Raw genomic sequence first — 19800 nt, 5'->3', positions numbered from 1 at the left:
AAAAAGGCATTTTTCATATGCAGATTTCTCTTCCTGAAGTTGCAGTTTCACATTACCATTCAATCAAATTAATTTCTCTAATATGAAGTATGATTGCAGTATGATTGCTCATACTGCCTAATTGGAAGTAGGCAAATGGTTGTTAATATGTTAACTAAAGGAACTCAGTAGGCTCGTCTGTTCCTGTGAATTTGCTTGTGTGGTTAAAAAGACTCAGTTGATGCCAAGGTAGAGCAATGCACATTTTTACCGAGAGTGACACTTAACATATAACTCAGTTCTTTCATACAAATAACTTACCACCGCAAATGATAAGGTACTGTAATGCTACATCACCTGTGTGTGCAGAGAGAATTGTCCTTTGAGACTGAAATGAGTATTTGATTAGGTTTGATAAAAATAAATTGACCAGATGCAGTTTTTTTTAGTATAAATGGGAATGTCTTAACACACAAACTAAAATATAAATCTCCTCATAAATAAATATGTGATATTTTAGTCTATAGGGTTATTAACTGAGGGAAAGAGATAGCATAACATACATATTTATAATATTGTTCACTTTGTATTTTAATCTGGATATCTTTTCAGCAGCAGCAGAATATTTGAGCATTTCAAAAATCACACCTTGATAATGAAGAGGGAATCAGTGAGCAGCTACGATGCATTTGACCAAAGTCTGGTCTTCAATGCAGGAAGGACAGACAGATCAAAACAGATCATCCACAAACAGATTCACCTACATAATAGGATTTTACTGAACATGCTATTGCTTATCGTGCCTCCGTTTTGTGTGCTCTGAGCACTTGTACCAGTAAAAAAAAAAGACAAGTCCAGCTTGCTTCTGCACATCTCGGTCAAGCCAAAACTCCATTCTGGACCTTTCTGTTGATCATACAGGTCTCCTCATCTGGCTGGGTGTAGATCATCTTTGGAAAGGGATACAGTCCTGACTGTGTGTAATACATTTTAATGTTTTATAAAGAAAACATGTAACTATTTTATAAGGAAATATATCATTTAACTCAAAATAACAATAACATTGAGTAGACTTTAGTGATTTTACAGTTTGTGTACCAGTTATTTCAAATATTTCCTTGTTTCAACATCTTATTTCAGGATGTTATGAATAGTTTAATGCGTCCATCGGATATCTGTTGCTTTATCTTATGAACATTACAACATATGTTACATTACATAAGTAATCTACAACTGGAGAAGAGTGGAACGTGATGTTGGTAGTTTATGTGTTAACATATACTTTACGTGATTGAAATCATACACAATTTGTGACTTATTAGTCCTCCGCATTGTCAGTCCACCCTCCTCTCCTGCTCCCTGCACTTCATAGGGATGAAGTGAGATGCTATATGTTCCCTCCTGGTCTTCTTCCCTCGCAACGGCCTTCCCTTTTGAGACAGGGCTATGAACATTTCTTTGCCATTTTTAGTCCTCTTTGCAGAGGAGTAAGCGTTGAAGTAGTTTTCTAGGAAAACCTCCTTGAAGTTGCAGTTTTCAGCGTAGATCCTCTGTTAAGGATAAGACAAAAATTACAGAATTAATACAATACAGTCAGCTGTTGATAGCATTTGTCTTTATTGTCAGTTCTTGATCTTGATTCATTTAAATGAATTGTTTGCATAATTATCTTATATCTGCTTGACTGTGGATACTCAGTGTATGACTTTTCTCACTGAGGAAAAGTATTACCTTGCCTTGCAGCTGTCCAGCCTTATTCATAGAGATATAATACTGACTCTTCACGCCTTTGATAGCCAGTACACCCCCCTCAGACACTGTCCTGATCTCCAGGATACCTGCGAGGCATTCACACAGTTAGGAAAAGTTGATATGATGTATTACAGGACAGATAAGACACTATCAACATCCAGCCTTCACTCCACTGCACTCAACATTCATCTTCATTAACAAACTGGATGGAAGTTCCTGTGGTTAATCAGTCTGTGGTCTCTCTGGCTTTATTCAAGCCTTGTTAACTGGCCTGGGTGGCCATTACACAAACCACAACTTATGCCATAGCACATATGGGAGACAGATTAGGCCTCTCTCTCCTGGGATTGAGAAAACTACCTCCTTGAATGAGCTTTGCACGCAATGTTTTAGGCCTGCTCTTCGAATCTGTGGGAGAGATAAAACACTTGTGCTTAACTATTTTGTTTTACGAACAAATGGTTGTCATGGTATCTGATCTTCCTTGAAACTGAGGGAGCTAATAATTTATCTAGTAGGATTTACAAGATGTACCAATGCATTTTACTTTGTCGTTTAATCCAACAGATACAGAGATCACTGATCGTTTGTCTAGTAGTCATAAAGATCTACTTGGTTCCATAAAAAAAATAAAAAAGGGTGTATCATCATAGAAAAGCTCAGTTCTGTGTTTGAAGGTATGATGCTGCTAAAACAAATCTGATAAATGAAACCAATAAAATTAGTAAAACTAAGATTAACATTAAAAACATGCATTTTATACCAAGAAGGTCCAGAACATATATTTTGAGGTAATATGAAGAACTAGTTGTTAACGGTTACATATTGCGGAAATTCTTTGACTTGACAGACGGAGAAAAAAATGGGAAGAACTCTACTAAAACTCTGCAGACTGACATTGAGCATGCTGCATTTCAGTATTTGCTAGATGACAAACAGATGGCAGTGCCCCAATCTTGGAATGTTGTTTGTGTTTTGCGTGCACTTGGTCAGACTTAATATTGCTGCCCTTTATTTATCCTGAGTCAAGGTGAATTTCAAATTAACATTGTTAGAGCTTCACTTGTAAACCCCTTATACATTCAAAGTCAATTGACCATTAATTTCCTGATAAACTATATATTGGTGCCAACTGTAGAGGCAACTGCATGTTTATTTCTCAAGTAAGCCTTTCACTAATCCTGCTTACTGTGTTATGAAGCATGGCAGTGCTGTTCCCCTATATATAATATGTAACAGCTCCAGTTGTCTATCTTCTTTAGAAAGATGAAACACATGGACACATTATTAACATTTTGGCTCTGACGCAGATTGACTATCCTTAGCTTGAACAGATTTGTCATCACTCGCTGATCCAGCCTCAGGCTAAGTAAACTAATTTGTGGGTAATCCCTAATCCTACTTTTTCTGAACAAGGTTTGAATCCATTGTTTACATTTACTCGTACAGATGTTGCAATGTTGAGATTAATATTGACTGCTGTATATATACATTATATATCTTTAATTCACTTTTCTTCAATTGCAAATCCTTATCTGTACTAAAACATAATAACAGGTTTTAGATCCAATCAGTCTCTGTTATTTTTATTTTGCTGCACCTGACACACCAGGTCTACTATGTCTCAACATGAGTGACTTGGCACTTGGCTGAAACATACTCTGCTGTGACTGAATTTCCTGTTTTCCAGTTTTCATGCTGTGGTTCAGAAGTTGTTGACTGTTTACTCGGAAGTTATTTATCTGCTGTTTGTTGTGGTTTAACACGTTTTATTGATATAATTATCACATTTTTTGTTAACCTCAACTCAGGCCATGCCATAGCCTTTCATTTAAACACAAACCTACATGTGATAGTAATAACCATGAACCATTTTGTTTGTAAATCTATCTCTTACGTAAAATGTGTTTTTGTAAAGATTTCTACAGCATAACTGTTTTTAAATTATGCCTAATGTAAGTGTTAGACATTTTAATTCTCTATGCATTGCAGATACAAAAACCGTAGAGAAATAACCAAATCCACATTGCATATTTTTACATTTTTCATCTAAAAAAAACCCTTTTGGAATATGATAAAGTTGGAAAAAACTTGTGCGGTGTAAGAGATGAGTTGACTGGACAATAGCTTATATTTTGGTTGCAGAGGCACACGGAATGCGGAGGCCAAAAATAATGCAGCTCCAAGTTTCTCATCACTCTTCTTTTTTGCTTTCTCTTTTCGTGAGGAAAAAAAGGCCTTTCACAAAATCTGATTTTCAAGACTTTTTGTTCACTTCAGCCAAAAAGTATGACTCACTGATTTATTACATATATCTGCACCATTCTGGTCTCTTCAAAGGCTTATTGGTTAAATGTCTGTGTGCTTTTAGCGTGTTAGTCACATATGGGTGTATCAATTTTTATGTCTTTCGTTGCCAAATGTTGCACAAGCATCTTTTCCATCCAGTTTGAGGTATTTCCCTGTCAAGCCAACATTCCAGCCACAGCCACACTGTCAGATAGGAGGAAATGATAACTACTTAAAACATTCTCGCTGTGACAGAGATTACCAGTGTATAAACGTTGGCTCTAAAGCAACGATTTTAACAATTTACTGTGTTAACAATTACAGTTACCATGGCTATCAAACAGTTGGTTACTCAGTAGTGAACGTGAATGGAGCTGTAATTTTGGACTAGACGCACGATGGCGGCTGTGCCAGTTGCTAACCATAGGTTAAACAGAAGATGACTTTTATTATTTTTCCCATTTCTGATATTTATGCCTATAGCCCGAGATCTTATTCGGACACTGTATGGTTCTAGGAGAGTAAATCAGGCTGTGGTGGTGTGAACGTGAGGTCACAGGCACCCCATCAGGCTCCAAGACCCTTCAGTTTACTTCATTACTGCCTGTGTTTAGATGGTGTTATGGTTTAACAAGCCAGAGCCCCCACCTGCTTAATTTTGCCTCTGTCACTTTGGCTGCTTTTACAGAGACACATGACCCATTAACACTGTGATTACACTGTGGAGAACTCTGTACAATAACACCTCCCACGTGCTTCTGTCACCTTGACAGGCCAAAGGTTCTTTACTGACTCAGTGGAAAGATCTCACAAATAAATCTTCATCGAAGTATCAAAACGTTTCAAATTCTACGACTATGTTCACACCTACATTGAGTTAATTCACATTTGGAAAATATTATTATTATAGAAAATAAGTGGCATTTTGTTATAATAAATGCAGAGGAACCGAACCACTGGTATTATAATTAGACAAAAAGAGTCATCCTTACTGTAGCAGTTTGTGGGATCTTGAGTCCCATTGATGTTGCCATTGTCATCAATTGTAAGGAACCACTGCGTGCGGCTGAACAGCTGTCGGATGCGCACATCTCCTCCCTCCATGTAGTCGTAGTTTCTGGTGTGGCGCTCTTGTCTGGAGCAGTTCATGATGGCGGCAAGATGCTCTGGAGTGCAGTCACTGCAGACCACACACACAGTGCCGAACAAGAAGATTGCATGCAGGTACAGTCCCGAAAACAGATTTTGAAGGTTCCAGGTCAGCATCCATTTGCGCATTATAATACAATGCAGTGGGGATCAATGAACAACATACTTGAATGTGAAATAGAGAACTGTGTGCTATCCCTCAGCCCAGTGACCCCCGGATCCTTTATTTGTAACACTTGTGCCGTGATTTATGGGTCCCTGTTCCTGCAGCAGGGATTCTTAGTGGGACGTCAAGACAAGGTGGTTGTTGAGGCGACTTTGTGAAGCTGGAGAGTGGTCTGAAGAAGAAAACGGGACAGTATTATGAGATGATGTCTTTCTTTAGTCCTCAGTGACGGTCTGTGTTGATTTCTCCATCCTCTTGAGACCATAGTCCGACAGGAGACATCATAATCCAGTTCAGGGAATGTTACGCAGGATGTCACTATGAAGAAAAAGAAGACTGGATTGAGTCTATCTAATGAAAGTTACAAAGTTGAAAGATTTTTGCTAAAGCTGCTTCAAAAAAACAAAAAAAGTTATCACTAGGACTCACATAGTTTTATAGAAGAATTCACATTAAAAAAGACGTTTCAAAGAGATTCTGTTTTTGTGTTCATACAAATGTGTTTTGAACATTTCCTAGCAGTAAATCAAAATTTCTGTGGTGTGCTTTGACAGGCATATGTCTCCTTGTCATGGACTCCCAACAGGGAAATATAACATTAATGCTGTTGGATTGCTTTACAAGTCTTTGGTCTGTAATCTCCTCTGTAGCCACATACATACTTTCAAGCAAACAAACTACACTACTTTTAAAAAACAAAAACAAACAAACCAAAGTTTAATGACTTACATGTGCTCTGAGTGATGACAGACGTTGTCAGAGGTGTGCTCCCTCTCAGCAAGAGTTTTAATATGAAGAGTCTGAAGCTCTAAATCTGTATTCTCAGTTGTAAACCAAGCCCAGTAATGCAGTAAAGCAAAGCAAGAGCTGGGAGCTTCTGTCAATTCCCATGGATGTTTCCCTGATTCTGGCAGGCTGACTCTGTGCATCTTCCACTGTCGCCTTGTACTCTGCTTAGATAAATGCCTCCTGCTGACCTCACTTGGGAGCAATTAGATCCCAACCAGTCAGCTGTCCCTGGCTGAGATGCAATGGAGCAACACCCTCTGCCTGCCTCTCGCTGTCACTCACCCACCGGACATGAGAGGGAGCTATAAACTCTTAGAATAGCAAGCTCTCGTTGGTATGCACTCCGAAATACTTCGAGAACTTTTGCATGCACACTCATCCTTTTAGAACTTACTACAACCTCTCTGTCTTTTCCAAGAAACATCTCACACTCAAATAGTTGTGTGCTGTGCTCGTTACTGGTCTCATAATAAGTCTTCATTAAGCTTTGGGTAATTAAGATATTTGCTCTGATGATGAAGCTTTAAGGATTTCTTACTTATCACTTCAAATGTCACAGTTAATAGGTGGTTCAACTTAGTTGCGCTGAATAATTTTTGAGGATATATTGACTCAAGTAAAAAAAAAACTTCAAAGAAGCCCTTTAGTTCTCATTCTAATTGAGCGTAATAGTGGGAAGCAATAAGTTATGGCTGGCAGGTATCCATCAATAGGGAGAAAAACAGAAGACGTAACTGCTCAGCAGTAGTTATCTATGTGTCAGGGGTCATGCACTCTTTCACTTTTTGTGTTTGTATTTAAAGTCACAATTTATTGCCTTACATACCTGGCCTTTCCTTGGACTCGCCACTTCAAAAGTTTATATGGTCTCTAATGACGCGCTTCCCCGTGGAGGTCAGGGCTGCAGGCCTGAGAGAGAGGGACTTCTAGCCGCAGCAGGTCCTTCTCATCTCTAAACTGTGGGTCGTAAAGACCTGATCTATTAGGTGTCACTCTGGCCCATTCATCTGTCCCTTCTATTACCTCAGAGACCATTCACACTCTGGTCTTTTGGACACATAGGCCAAGGAAACACCCCTTAACATATCACTCCAGGCAGTGACCATATCAAAAATACCAGAGAACTAGACATTAAAATAAAGGTAAAATCCTCAATTTGCATAATTTAACATTTCAGTAAAAATAGAAATATAATCCCATATTATACTGTTGATGTACTGTACTATTATACTGTTGATGTACTTTTTGGCAAAAAAAAAATCCAGACAGGTGGACTGCAGTTTATAAGATTTCACATAACCACTATCCAGAAATTGCCACATTCTCATGGCAGAGGGGTATGTGTGACCCTATAGGGACTGTGTTTACAGGGGCAGTAGTACCTGGTAGGGTCCCCTGATTCAAATTGCTGCCAGGCAAGAGACCAGACAAGGTGATTCCAAGACCCTTATGAATTGGCCTCAACAAAAATGACTGACCTTGCCTGGAATCGGGGAGCTTTCACGCGAGACCTTAATGGTTGGGCCTGGTCATTCTCAAAACAATGCAAAGTCTCCACGAGTGCTCACTTTCTGCCAGGATCCATGTAGGATTATAGTGTCATGCCAGATAGGTGACGAGTGGGACCCTCAGAGGACTGACCCTTGGCTTTAGGAAGTCACTCTCTTGGAGCCAATGCAGGAGATGGTACAACAAACTAGATGATTACCATAACAGCACCCACAGTAGATAGGGGCCTAAAATGAGAGTCATTGGTTGTGTGTATGTGTGTGTGTGTGGGGGGGCATTGCTGTTCAGCTATGTGCTAAACAACCTCTTTTAGTATTAATCCTTTTTGGAGTCTCTTGGTAGTGTCCTAGAGAGGGCACTGACAAATACACCCTCCGTAGAGTAGGCATCCCTGACTCCTCAGGCTATGCCGTGCCCACCTCGTGCCGGAGGTCAATGAGGAAGTTAAACATCCCCACAGTCACAATGTGCCATGTTGCATGGAGGTCAGAAAAATTTCTTACGGACTGCATTCAAATTACTTGTCTCTGAGACTGTAAAATGACATAGCTATCTTTGAATCATGCCTTAAAACACATCTGGCGACAGTGTTCTTTTAGTTGTCTGTTGTTCCTTGCATTTATTGGACTATTCTTTCCTTCATTTGTTATAATAATAATCCTAATTACAGTAGTATTATAGGCAGTAGTAGTCATATTAGTGGTGGTAATAATTTAATTTAGTGTAATATATGGCAAATTTCAAAGTAATGCAATGCCACAATAAGAGAATCGTAAGGCTAACTTCAAGAGGCTACTAGCATACCTTGACACCGAGAGTTGAATGCTATATGTGCGTCCTCAGTTGACACGTCATGTATAGTGTATACGCTGTCATCAAAACTTGTGTGTGCGTGTGTGTGTGTTTATGTGATTGTGCAGGTTGTTTAGTTTTATAGCCTGAATGGGCGCTGCTGCCGTTCAGGGATCAAAGGCCCAGCTCTGTCTGAGTTTACTGTAGCATAGGAAGTGCAGTGGCCGGGAGGCAGGCACACTAGACCTGCGTGAGTGGGCCTCTTTAAATTTCAATGACCGTATGCCTTCACTTCCATCAGTCCTCACTACTTTATCTCTTTGTTTCTGAGTTCTGAGTTATTTGATGATGTGTTTGAATCCTTACAATCCTTTCAATTGATTGTCATTGTTGAATTCTATGTTGAATTTTTTTGAATGCGGGTTAAGAGGGTTTAGATGATTGCAGTGTTACATGCAAACATTCAAGCTCACTTAAATCCTGTTCCAACTCCAAATTCAGACTAACCTCCAGCTCCAGTGTCAGAGCCTTGCAGCATAAACTCATGACATCATCATCAGTTGGTCTCAGTGTTGCTTTTTATGAAATTCAAGTGTCTATAATTGTGTGACTGGCTTTTCCTGCAGCATTGTTCCATTTTATTCGCTCTCATAAAGATCAAAAGTTATTGTTTTAGTGGTTTTGTATTGCTTAGTTTTGGTAGAGTATTGTATTTGTTTTTTATTATTTTAAAGTGAATTAGTTCAGACATAATGAGTCCACAGCATCACACACACAGGAATTTGGGTATTTAGTCACATTTTTCTGAACAAAATACAATACTGTAGGGATTAGCTCTCTGGGAACTTGTTTTAATAAAAGCCTTGTCATGCAAATCCCACATCACTTCTTTGTCTGTAAGCTGACTAGATGTGCAGTTGTTCAACAAGTTGTTTCCAATCCCTCTTAAGCAGGACAGGAATATTGCTATGTGATTTATCACTGTGGTATATCTAGAACCTCATGTAGTGTTAGCACATGAAGCTAGATCCAGAATTTATAATAGTTTCCACTATTACTGCAGAGACATCTGCCTACACAGAGGGTCTGCGCTCAACACTCTAAAAGCATTCCTGGAGAGAGAAGAGCCTCTGTGTCTGTTTGTCTGTATGTCTGTAAGTGTGTGCTCTTTACCCTGTCTTCTGGTGATATGACTGCATTTATGCTTGGAGAATCATGTCTAAGGTCAGTCTATTCTTAGCACTGTTTTAGACTGTTTGGGTTTAGCTTTTGCTTTCTAAATGCCATGATAATTGGGGATCTCTATGGAGCCTCACAACATTAGCCCCAACTATAAATAACTTATCTAACAAATACACACACTCTTGTACACACACTTTACACCCATACACTGCATACGTACATAAACATACACACACACACACACACACACACACACATACAATGGCCCAATGATGCAACTTTTTAACTTTTGTTTTTATAAAATAGCAGCAATCAGTTGTAATCATCATCATTATCAGCATGTAAATATTACAGTTTACTGGGAAACAATCACAAACAAAATACTTAATTGATATGTATTACTGTGCTTTTCCAGCCAATATCAGGTCTCTCCCAAGCCCATACAATCTTATCTCACTCATATAGCCTATGAATTAGATGAAAAGTGGAATTTTCATGTTTAGAATTTAATCTCACCATATAAGAGATGCTTAGGTGCCCTACAGTATATACTTAGTTTAGCGATCAAATGTGTCCAAGTATCTATATTTTTTAACAAATGTTGTCTCACTAAAACAAAAGGTTGAAAGTATTTTGGCTATACTCACCATATAATCGAGTGTAGCGTCGACTGGGACAGCAAGCTTTGCATTACTCTCTTAACTCAGCAGGCACACACACACACACACACACACACACACACACACACACACGCAATCGCACACTTCCACTCAGCTTGTCTCTTTGAAGCTTCTCTTCCTGGGTCCAGCTGACACACTGAGTGTTAGTGTAGTAAAAGGTGATACATGGTCACAGCTCAGGTTGTTACTGCTGCCTGGTCTGAGGTGTGAGATGAGAGGTTTTTAATGTTACCTGGTCTCCTTCAATAAATGTTATTACCCATGGGGATGAATGCAAGCCGAGAGGACTGAGTGAGTTACTAGCGTCCCAAATATAAAGCGATGCTGAGGTGATACACGTGAGTATCAAAAGTTCATTTAAAAAATGCTGGAGGCAGTGGCAGTGCATTAGGTTCGGTGTAATCGGCCTTGTTAGAGAATGTGAACTGGCGTTGGGCTTCACTGACGGGGGAATACTCTGATCCCATCTAATGCAGGAACAGCTGTTAGGGATCACAGTCTTAACTGCTCACCATATCTGTTCTTGTATCAGAAAAAGCAGACCTTGCTTATTAAGACATGATCTGCCTTTTTGGCAGAGAAAGAGGTTCTAAAATAAGCACTTTGAGTTTCTGAGTCAGAACAGCGGACAGTTTACAAAGAAACCTTCAATTCCGTTTGTATTTATGGAAGCCACAATGCACGAAGAAAAGATACTGCATATAACTGTGTTTTTTCTGTTGACCAGTTTCTTTGTCTTTTACAAGGACAAAAAACATTTTGTTACCCCTCAGGCCTTAATCTCGTCTTACATTTTTGTGGGTCAATTTTTTATGACTAGAAGTAAATTTGGAAATTCCGTAACTACAGTCTTAGGCAGTTACTCAGTTGCCTTCTCCCTCCATCTCTATCTGTCTGGCAATCAGATATTGCACTACCTCATCTATAAACAATTCACAGCATTCATTAAAATCTACATTTAACATGTATTTTTCTCAAGAGAGATGAAAGTGGTTTGATTCTGTTTAAATCGAAGTTTCACTGCACATTCAGGTGTAATATATAATATTTGGAGTAAATTAGCATCCAGATATGTTTAATTTAACAAACACGTGTCCACCGACTCCTGTTTTATTGATGAAAGTAATATTCAATCAAATTATCATCTACACGCAGGAATAACAATTAAAGGGGCTGCAAGTTGCTTGTTATGGACGGGTTACAGGCGCCATAACTTCTGCGTTACATCGGTAATATCCACTATTTTTGAATAATATATTCTGACTTTTATAGACCTATTATTTGTGAAAAAATATCATGGCCTGATGGTAAGTTGAGATTTAGAATAAGACTATCCAAATACATTTGGATCATAATCACTTCCAGCAGCCATGTGGGCTCCAAATAGAGCTTTATTTAAATAATTATCTGAAATGAATATGTCAGATAACACTCTGTTTTCAAGGAGATTGCTGTCACGACCATCTTCAACAAAAGTTGTTTTCCTCTTTGACACAAAATACTTCCAGATGAGTGTTTCGTTATTACTGTAAGCCTCTGAATGACTCTCTTCTCTTTTTCACTTCACTTGCCATCTTTCTCTAGTCATTGCCTCTTACTTACATTAGTTGTGTCTGTCTCTATCCTTCCCTAGCCCTACAGCTGGACTGCAGGTTGTTTTATGATAATAATAAGAACATGTTAAAATCCATGCACAACATGCTTTTAAAAGCAGACAAACAAATAGTGAGCTTATAAAAGGCCATGGCTTATGTATGTGCAGCACTTTACATTTTATTCTAATCTTAAAAAGTAGGAGGGGGGGACTTCACACCGCAGGGTGCAGTAATAATTTACAGTATGTGTGGTTCAAACACACCAAGTGTATAAACTTCATGAAGAGAGCCATATGTGGGGCTTAACTGAGCTAAATGGGGCACTTAATGAACTTGGCATGAATCTGGCATTGGAGGGGGATGTGAGAAGGAGAGCTTGGGGTGCATGTTCTCCTAGTCCATGCGTGTTTCAGTTTAACTGCAGCAGATGGTGATCTGTTTTAGAATAAAAGTAAACCCTGGAACAAGCTTGATTTGAAAGACAGATTTAAGATTACTGAACGAGAGACTGCATTGAGTTACTAATGCTAGTGGAACAGAGGCTACTCCATACGTGTCGTCATGAATCCGGGTCTCCATTGCAAGTGTTTCTGCAATCCAACAAATCCAACAGAGTGATACTTCTTCTTCCTGTCAGTGTCGGTAGTTGGTCATTTCCAGTTAAACTTTTATTCATGTAATTTAAAGCCCAGTTCAGACCAATGATTCGCAATGCAACAAAACTGTTTTAGAAACAGGTGAAAGTTACAGCGGTGTGAACTGACCCGTCTCTTCTGGACTCAAACCGGCCGATATTGTCACCTGCGATTCAGCTTGTCAAATCGCCAGCAGCTGGTTTTGGAACGGAATGTCACTCATTGAAACAGCCAATTAAGTCTTAGCGAAGGCCGCTGGTCAAGTCACTTACAAACTGTCAGCTGGTTGAAAAGGCCGTTTTGGGCGGAGGCACGACAAGCAAGTGTGTGAGAGAGAGAGAAAAAGAGACTGAGAGAGAGAGAGGGTCGAGCAAGCAATACAGTGAATAAGGAGAGGGATCGCCTTAATCGAGAACAGAGCAGTGAATCAGGGAACCTTTCGCCTTTTTAACACAACTAGAAATGCATCTGTAGCGAGTATCTCAACATCTCTGCCCTCATTTATATTTTAGAATGCTACAAATTATATCCAGCTCGGGAAAAAAAAGGTTAGAGGGAAGTACAGAGAGGCGTTGTTATGGAGATTATACATTGTCTCACCTCGTCTCATTGGGGTGAACTGGCAGGTTTAAGAACGTTGCAGACCTGCACGTTGCAAGTAGTTGCAAGTAGCTGCAAGTTTCAACTCATCCTGTTGCGAATCTTTGGTCTGAACTGGGTTTAAGATTACAAAACTTAAGGAACCCCTCCAATGGTTTTTAGCCTTCGTTACCAAGTATATATGGTGTTTGTTAGACAATCATGAGCGATATGAGCAGTCAACAATCATCAAGAATATCTGCCTTGAAACTGCAGTGTACCAGTCACAGTCATCAATCAGGGCTGCTTACATCATAGACCTAAGGAACCAGTCTTATTAAGTTGTGGCTGGGGCATTTCATAGCGTTACTATTGCAGCAGTGGTGGGTGGGGCTTGAAGCTAGATCTAAGTTTTCTCAATGGGAGAGTGACTAGTCGATGTGCTTTCAGTCCCTTTTTGGAGTTTTTTTTACATTTGACTTTTTAAGTGGGAAAACCATGTTAAAAATAATTAAAATCATAACAGATCATTTTTAAATACTTTATATACTTTATTATACTTTACTAAATGTTTAGTAGATTGTATCTAACTCAGTATTGGCAGATACCCAATATTTAAAGACTTAGATTTGGGTTGGGCCTGAAAAAAAAGGTTCTGTTTACATTCAATGTTTCTTACCAAAACGCATTGTTTGTATCTTGAAGCAGAATAAACGATTTGAATGCCTTTCCTTTCTCATAATACATTTGCAAAGTCAAATATTAAAACCTGTATTATTTATGTGTATGTTTACTTGCCAGCAGTCTTCTCCTTTTCTGCTTTTTATTGGCTGCATACAGCGTTTCTTGTTTTTATTTATATCTGTGGAATAGTCCAAAACCATTGGCAGATGCGTGTATCGCGTGTCCCGCAAACTCCACTGGGTTCTTTTAACATTTGGCCTGAGAGTGGTACCAGACGAAAGCCCATGTAGTCACTTGTCACCTAAATTCTTTGTGCAATGGCCATTGAAGGGCCATGTCACTGCTCAAATTTAATTGGATTAAGCGGCACATTGTCAGGTGAGCCATCAGTTTCAGCTTCACTTTGTCAACCTAAGCTCTATTTGGCTCAGCTGTGGCTTCAGCATAACTGTCTCCTCAGTAGAAAACGGGTGAAGTTATTTGGAGTTTGCCTCTGATGACGTGGCACTTGTGACTGAGACCACATTGGTTGAACTATGTAGACAGGAACTAACCATTTTAATAATGTAATTCTTTCATCACAAGACAATCAATGCCAGGCACTTATTTAATGATGTGAAAAGAATATTGTAGGAGGCCTTTTTTTAGCAAACGATCTTGGTGAGATCACTTCCTTCACGGGGGGACCATTACCTTCAAGTGGAAGATTTACTGAACCAATTGTTGTCTAGAAACAACTTCCTAGATAACTATATACTGTGCAATGATAATCTAGAGCTCACTGCTTCACAGCTTTCACTTTTAATTCTGTAGTATATGACTGGCACTGGTTTTAGAATCCAAAAATGAATCATTTGCCCTGAAAGAAAATTCACAAAGAAACAGCATCAAAAACCTAAGCCCAAAACTAAACAAAGAAAGTGAATGCTCTGTGAAATACTTGCATGGAACACTTGAGTTGTGGTGTGGTTTGGAGTTGTTACAGACATACAGACAACAAGAGGGAGGCCAGCGAGGGAGGCAGTAAGCGGAGACACCTCCAGTCGGTCATAGGGCGCACTGACACACACATGCACACACACTAATCAGCTGTCCTTCACATTTGTATTTGCAATGCGAATTAGGGAAAATAATAAGCAGGCATAAAGGACTCCTGGTTGAAATGAATCTCCCCTCAAGTGAAAGGCCAAATAAGATTCCTTCTGAGGCAGAGTTCGTTTTGGATCCATTTGAAGTCCTCTTTAATCTTCTCATAGCTACTGGCTTTGGTGGAGCCATAACCATAACACTGAGTCACTCAACTGTTCATTAGCTTCTGAGAGGAATGTCTGTGTCATCTGTTATGACAGAAGTTAACGAGTGCCAGTATTTTGTGTTTTATTTTCATAACCCTCATTGCAAAAGGCTGACAAGTTCATGAATTCACAAGTGCGCTAAGACACACACATACACACACACACACACGCACACACACACACACACACACAAAACTAGAGGTTTATGCAAATATTTCTTACAACATTGAGAAAAACAAATATCTTTAATCAAGTTTAAATATATTGTTATGGTCAGTGAACATAATATAAGTGGTATTTTGCAGCCACAATTTAGTCATCAGTCATGTTTGTCTAAGCGAATCATCTATGCAGATGTTGTATGGAAATTATTCTGTGTGTGTTTGTGCCTGTGCACGTGCCAAGGCTCGTCTATGTCCATGTAATGTATTCATGTGGTTTTATTTTTGACAAGTAAAGCACCGCTGTCTGTGGCTTTTAGATACCAGGGCCTCTCAATCTCTGTCGTTCCTCCCTCTCTGTCTCGTTGTAAGGATGGATGTCTTTTTAATGGTGGAGGTGGGAGAAGCAGAGCTGGAGAACAGGAGCTGATGTTGGAGGGAGAACAGACACCAATGAATTCCTGATAGCAGCTAACTTGCCAGGAAGTCTCTCCATCTGCCTTATGATCGGCCTTGAGCTTTCTACACTATCGGTGATTAGGCGATGATCTATTTCATCGCAACCCAGGTTTTCCTACATTTGTCTAGTTTCTATTTCCATCCACGTTTTTATCTCTTGATCTTCATCTTTTGCCACTCAACGTCCATGGCTGAGCATTATTCTAGAAAGGTCACAGGTCAGTGTTTCTTAGTGTTTCATTAAAGTCCTCCAACACTTTGAAACTTACCATACGTTGTGGAGACTTTTGTAGCGAGACAGAGTTGGATGACAGGGGTTGTTCGTGTGGAGGGCAGGTGTTGTCGAAGGAAAATGCCTGGTGGGTGTTGTGTCTGTGTATATGTGTTTGGGTGTGTGTCCAACAGAGACCCATGCGGGGCAGCATGCATGCGAGAGGCCAGGCTACAGGCCAGAGGAATTCACTTTTGAGGTCAGTTATGTCCTGAACCGGCTGGTTTATAACCAAAGGTGTGCTGCTGTCGTCTGCTTGAGCAAAACAAACTGCTAATCCTACATGTGTTACTGTTTACCTGTGACATCTGTTGCAGGGAATTAGTCATAAAAAGCACTTGAAACATTTACTTAACTGCCATTCTGCTTTGTAACAAAGCACACATAATGAAAACTGTTAACATTTTGTGTAAAATATTAAAACAATGACTAAATGATTGCATATAAACGGCAATCATTGTTGTTTTTAAATGTTTAAAGTTTACTGTGCATACTGTTCAGATTGTGTCAAAATGAGAAGTTAAAGGGGTGAGGCAATTTGTTGCTTTATGCATCGTTTTCATTGCTTAAAGCTGATATCTGTAACTTTCCTTATGTTGCCTCCTTTTTCAGCTGTGGGAGGTTAATTGTATTGACTTGTGAACTACTGCTAAGGTGGTAGAGATGCTTTTGCAGGTTGTGTGGAAATCTGCTGTTTATCAGCCATTGGATAATGTGCCAACTATACAAAGTGTAAAATGCATCAATTCCAGTGTGACTTTGCTCTGTTTTTAACCACATGTATTGGCATTGTCAACCAGAACAAGTGCAACTGGGCAAGCTGAGCACTGTCTCTTATCCATAGTCAGTGTGTTACCTGCAGTAGATGACAAGGAGTCCTGACACGGAAGCTATGTCAGGACTCTCCTCCAGTTTCCACTGAACTTTTCCCTCTATTTCTTTCGGCATTCAGCCGTTCAGCCGATCAGCAATAAAAAATATTCTAAATATAGTGCACACTTAAACTAAAACTTTTTATAGGTGGGCTTTTTTTAAGTTGACTAAAGTATGTTTAGCTGCTGCCCCCGTCCACTGCAGCCTCTGTGTCAGGACTCTTGTCTGCTTCTCTAAACTGCCGGCATGCTGACCTTTATTTCCTGCAGGTGATACACTGAATACATGAGTAAGTACCTCATAAAAAAGCCGAACAATCCCTTTAAGAGCAGTGTGTGCAGCCAGGCCACTCCATGTGGCTTTGAACAAAAGAGTCAGCCAAATTAATAAATATGAACATTGTATTCAGAGTGAAGGGCCCTAGTCACTGGCATTTTCCCTTTAATTTCTTTCAGATTTTTCTTTTTTTTATGAATTACTTATAATCAGTAGGTATGGTTATCTTTTTATCTTTTCTAATTATGATACCAGTACCAACACAACACATTTTATGCATTTATTTTTATCCACCTCACAGGCGCGAAGTATGGTACAGCCATACTTTTGAATATTTTGGTGCCATCTCAGCACGCGGAAAGGCCAACTCTGTTAAATACAAACCACACCACAGACGCTGTATTGGCTGTACCTGCTGCAGTAGTGGGCTGACTGATGTCCCATTCATTCGAAGACTGCTTACAGTACTTTGCCTCGAGCAAAATTATACAAATAGTTAGATCTGGGTACAAAAAGGCTCAGATTCAGGTATTGTTTGTCTTGTGAAATTTCAGTTTTACTTGGTCCTGCGTTATTTTGGTCGATACATTAAAGGTATTAAGTACCTATACCCAGCCCTAATGATCAGAGAAGATACTATCTTTATTAATGGACACTGATTAACCTTCTTGTTTAAGTGACCACCCTACCCAAAATATTATTTCGACTTTACATCCCTAGTAGAAAAGCCTGAACTGCCTATCTTTCTGACATACTTTTTCCATTAGCGAAAGAGGACATTGTCCTGTATTTGAGAAGATGACATGCTGAAAGGATGAAAACAATGAATAAACAGTCCTGGCCAAATGGGGGGGTAGCATGAGTTTACAGATTAGTCCTTCCCACAGGGCGGAGGGGCCGGTTTCACAATGTGCTTTCACTCAGCCCATATCTTGAGTTGCGTGAGAGATTTCCATATCTCACACACTCTTGTAAATCACAATTGAACAGTAGTAACTCAAGGAATGAACTCCAAACACGTCTGCTTTCAATTTGGGCCCAGGGGTCCTGCCAAGGCTGGGGCAGGCTCAGAGACCACCCCTCAGTGCAGATTTACTGGCCTCATCACCTCACAGGCCTGCAGGATTGCCTGCCCTGCTCCAATCATACAAGGACACACGTCTCACACCTATACAGCTGGGGGTGCGTGAGCTGTTGGTAGGTGTGTGTAGTTGGGGGACTGGGGGGAGATTCACATTTAGACCCCACAAAAGCAAACATTGATGCACATGAATTTAAATGAAACCACTTACTTAAAAGTTGAGATGAAAAGTTAAAATTATACATTTAAATAATACTTTCCCTTTTTCTTTATTTCACCTGTTACACAATTGTAAATATTTTACATTACAATAAAGATTATAATAGAAGTTGTAATAGACTTCATTCAAAGATCTTTGTACTATATTATGTGAATCTTTGGTTAAAAATAATGATCACTTGTCTGTTGCACTGTGCATGCTCCAAAATCTTAAATTATCGTCTTAAAATTACACAATTTGTGAAAGCCAGAGAGTTATATTCACTCTCTAAAGACCACTGCTGGCCTTACTCAGCAATTTGACACACCAGTTCACATTCTGGAGATTAAATGCTCCCCAGTTTACATCCACATCCTGTAACATGGAATGCGTGCATGAATCAGTTTCAGAGCTCATCAATAAAGTCTCTTCTGTGTGACTTATTCGTGGTCATACCACTCACCTGTGCCAAATACAGAGTTGCTCAGAGGCCATAGCAGAGAAGGTGACACTAATGTTGAAGAAAGATGTTTGTTGAATATAGCTCACTATGGTGCTTTGTCTGTTCTTGTACCAGACAGTGTGGGTTGCGTATTCCCTGAGGATGGTCTTGCAGATGTGGTTTGCACAAACATTGGGAACATTGCTCTGTTAGGTGTCTCTTAGGTGCCTCGCTGGATGAAAGGTTAAGACAAACTCAGATGCTGGTGTGGCAAAAGGACATTAGGATGTAAATCAGGATATGTAAACACACCTTGAAGAGGACAACACAAGTGGCATCTTTTTGTTAGAGCTGGCAAAACAAACATGACTAGTTGGACATCATAAAAACCGTTGGGAGATTTGAACGAGTGGAAGTGTTCAGCAAAAATGAATCAATCATCATATCCTCAAAGTGGACTGAGAGTACTGAACACAGAAATTAAACAGACATAACATTGACATTCAAATCAAGATAAGAGAATAGTTAGACTGGTGGACATTTTTATGCATACCATTTCCATTACAACGGGGGGGGGGGGCACCAATCAAAGATGGCGGTGATTTTGGGGTATGCCACATGTGCAGTGGAACTAGAGCTGCGTTGTTCTGTTTCTATGGTAGTGCAGACCAGATAACATGTGTGCTTACTATGTTTAAAGTCTTGAAATAAATTCCATGAAATATAAAATTTCTGTATTATTTGAAATGTAACCTTAAAAAAATATATATTTTTTGTCTGTATGTTTGCATCTCTGTTACCTCTGTTATAAAACTGCATTAAATCACCAAAGTGTTCACATTTGACCAGTGCACAGTGATTCCTGTGGAGGGAAACCTCTGGAAGACAGTGAGCTGTGCATATGTTTCTTCTCTCATTATTTACTAATATGTTTAGAAATCATAAACAGTAGATTCCTTATTC

The 19800-nt window shown here is 39.5% G+C and overlaps 1 protein-coding gene across 2 annotated transcripts; it reads right to left on the bottom strand.

The window, feature by feature from the left end:
* Window positions 1-10294, bottom strand: fgf7 (fibroblast growth factor 7). 2 transcript variants are annotated; one of them, XM_083914380.1, is made up of 4 exons: window positions 10255-10294; window positions 5013-5653; window positions 1711-1817; window positions 1-1529 (listed from the first exon to the last, which is right to left on the bottom strand). In XM_083914380.1, exons 2-4 carry the CDS (start codon window positions 5296-5298, stop codon window positions 1314-1316), a joined length of 609 nt encoding a protein of 202 aa, XP_083770506.1. In that variant the 5' UTR covers window positions 5299-5653; window positions 10255-10294; the 3' UTR covers window positions 1-1313. The 2 variants fall into 2 exon arrangements, with proteins under 2 accessions (XP_083770506.1, XP_083770505.1); XM_083914379.1 differs by lacking the exon at window positions 10255-10294 and adding an exon at window positions 6065-6231.
* Window positions 10295-19800: the final 9506 nt, after the last annotated feature.

The sequence above is a fragment of the Echiichthys vipera genome (assembly GCF_963691815.1).
Source record: "Echiichthys vipera genome assembly, chromosome: 1".
Lineage (NCBI taxonomy): Eukaryota > Metazoa > Chordata > Actinopteri > Perciformes > Trachinidae > Echiichthys > Echiichthys vipera.
This window is presented reverse-complemented; position numbering and strand designations above follow the sequence as displayed.

What these genes read in the sequence shown, in the direction of transcription:
- fgf7 (XM_083914380.1), bottom strand. Translation starts at nt 5,298, where the DNA reads ATGCGCAAATGGATGCTGACCTGGAACCTTCAAAATCTGTTTTCGGGA. An exon ending in AGATCCCACAAACTGCTACA is followed by an intron (nt 1,818 to 5,012) that starts GTAAGGATGACT and finishes AATGCCTCGCAG; the next exon opens with GTATCCTGGAGATCAGGACA. An exon ending in CTGGACAGCTGCAAGGCAAG is followed by an intron (nt 1,530 to 1,710) that starts GTAATACTTTTC and finishes TATCCTTAACAG; the next exon opens with AGGATCTACGCTGAAAACTG.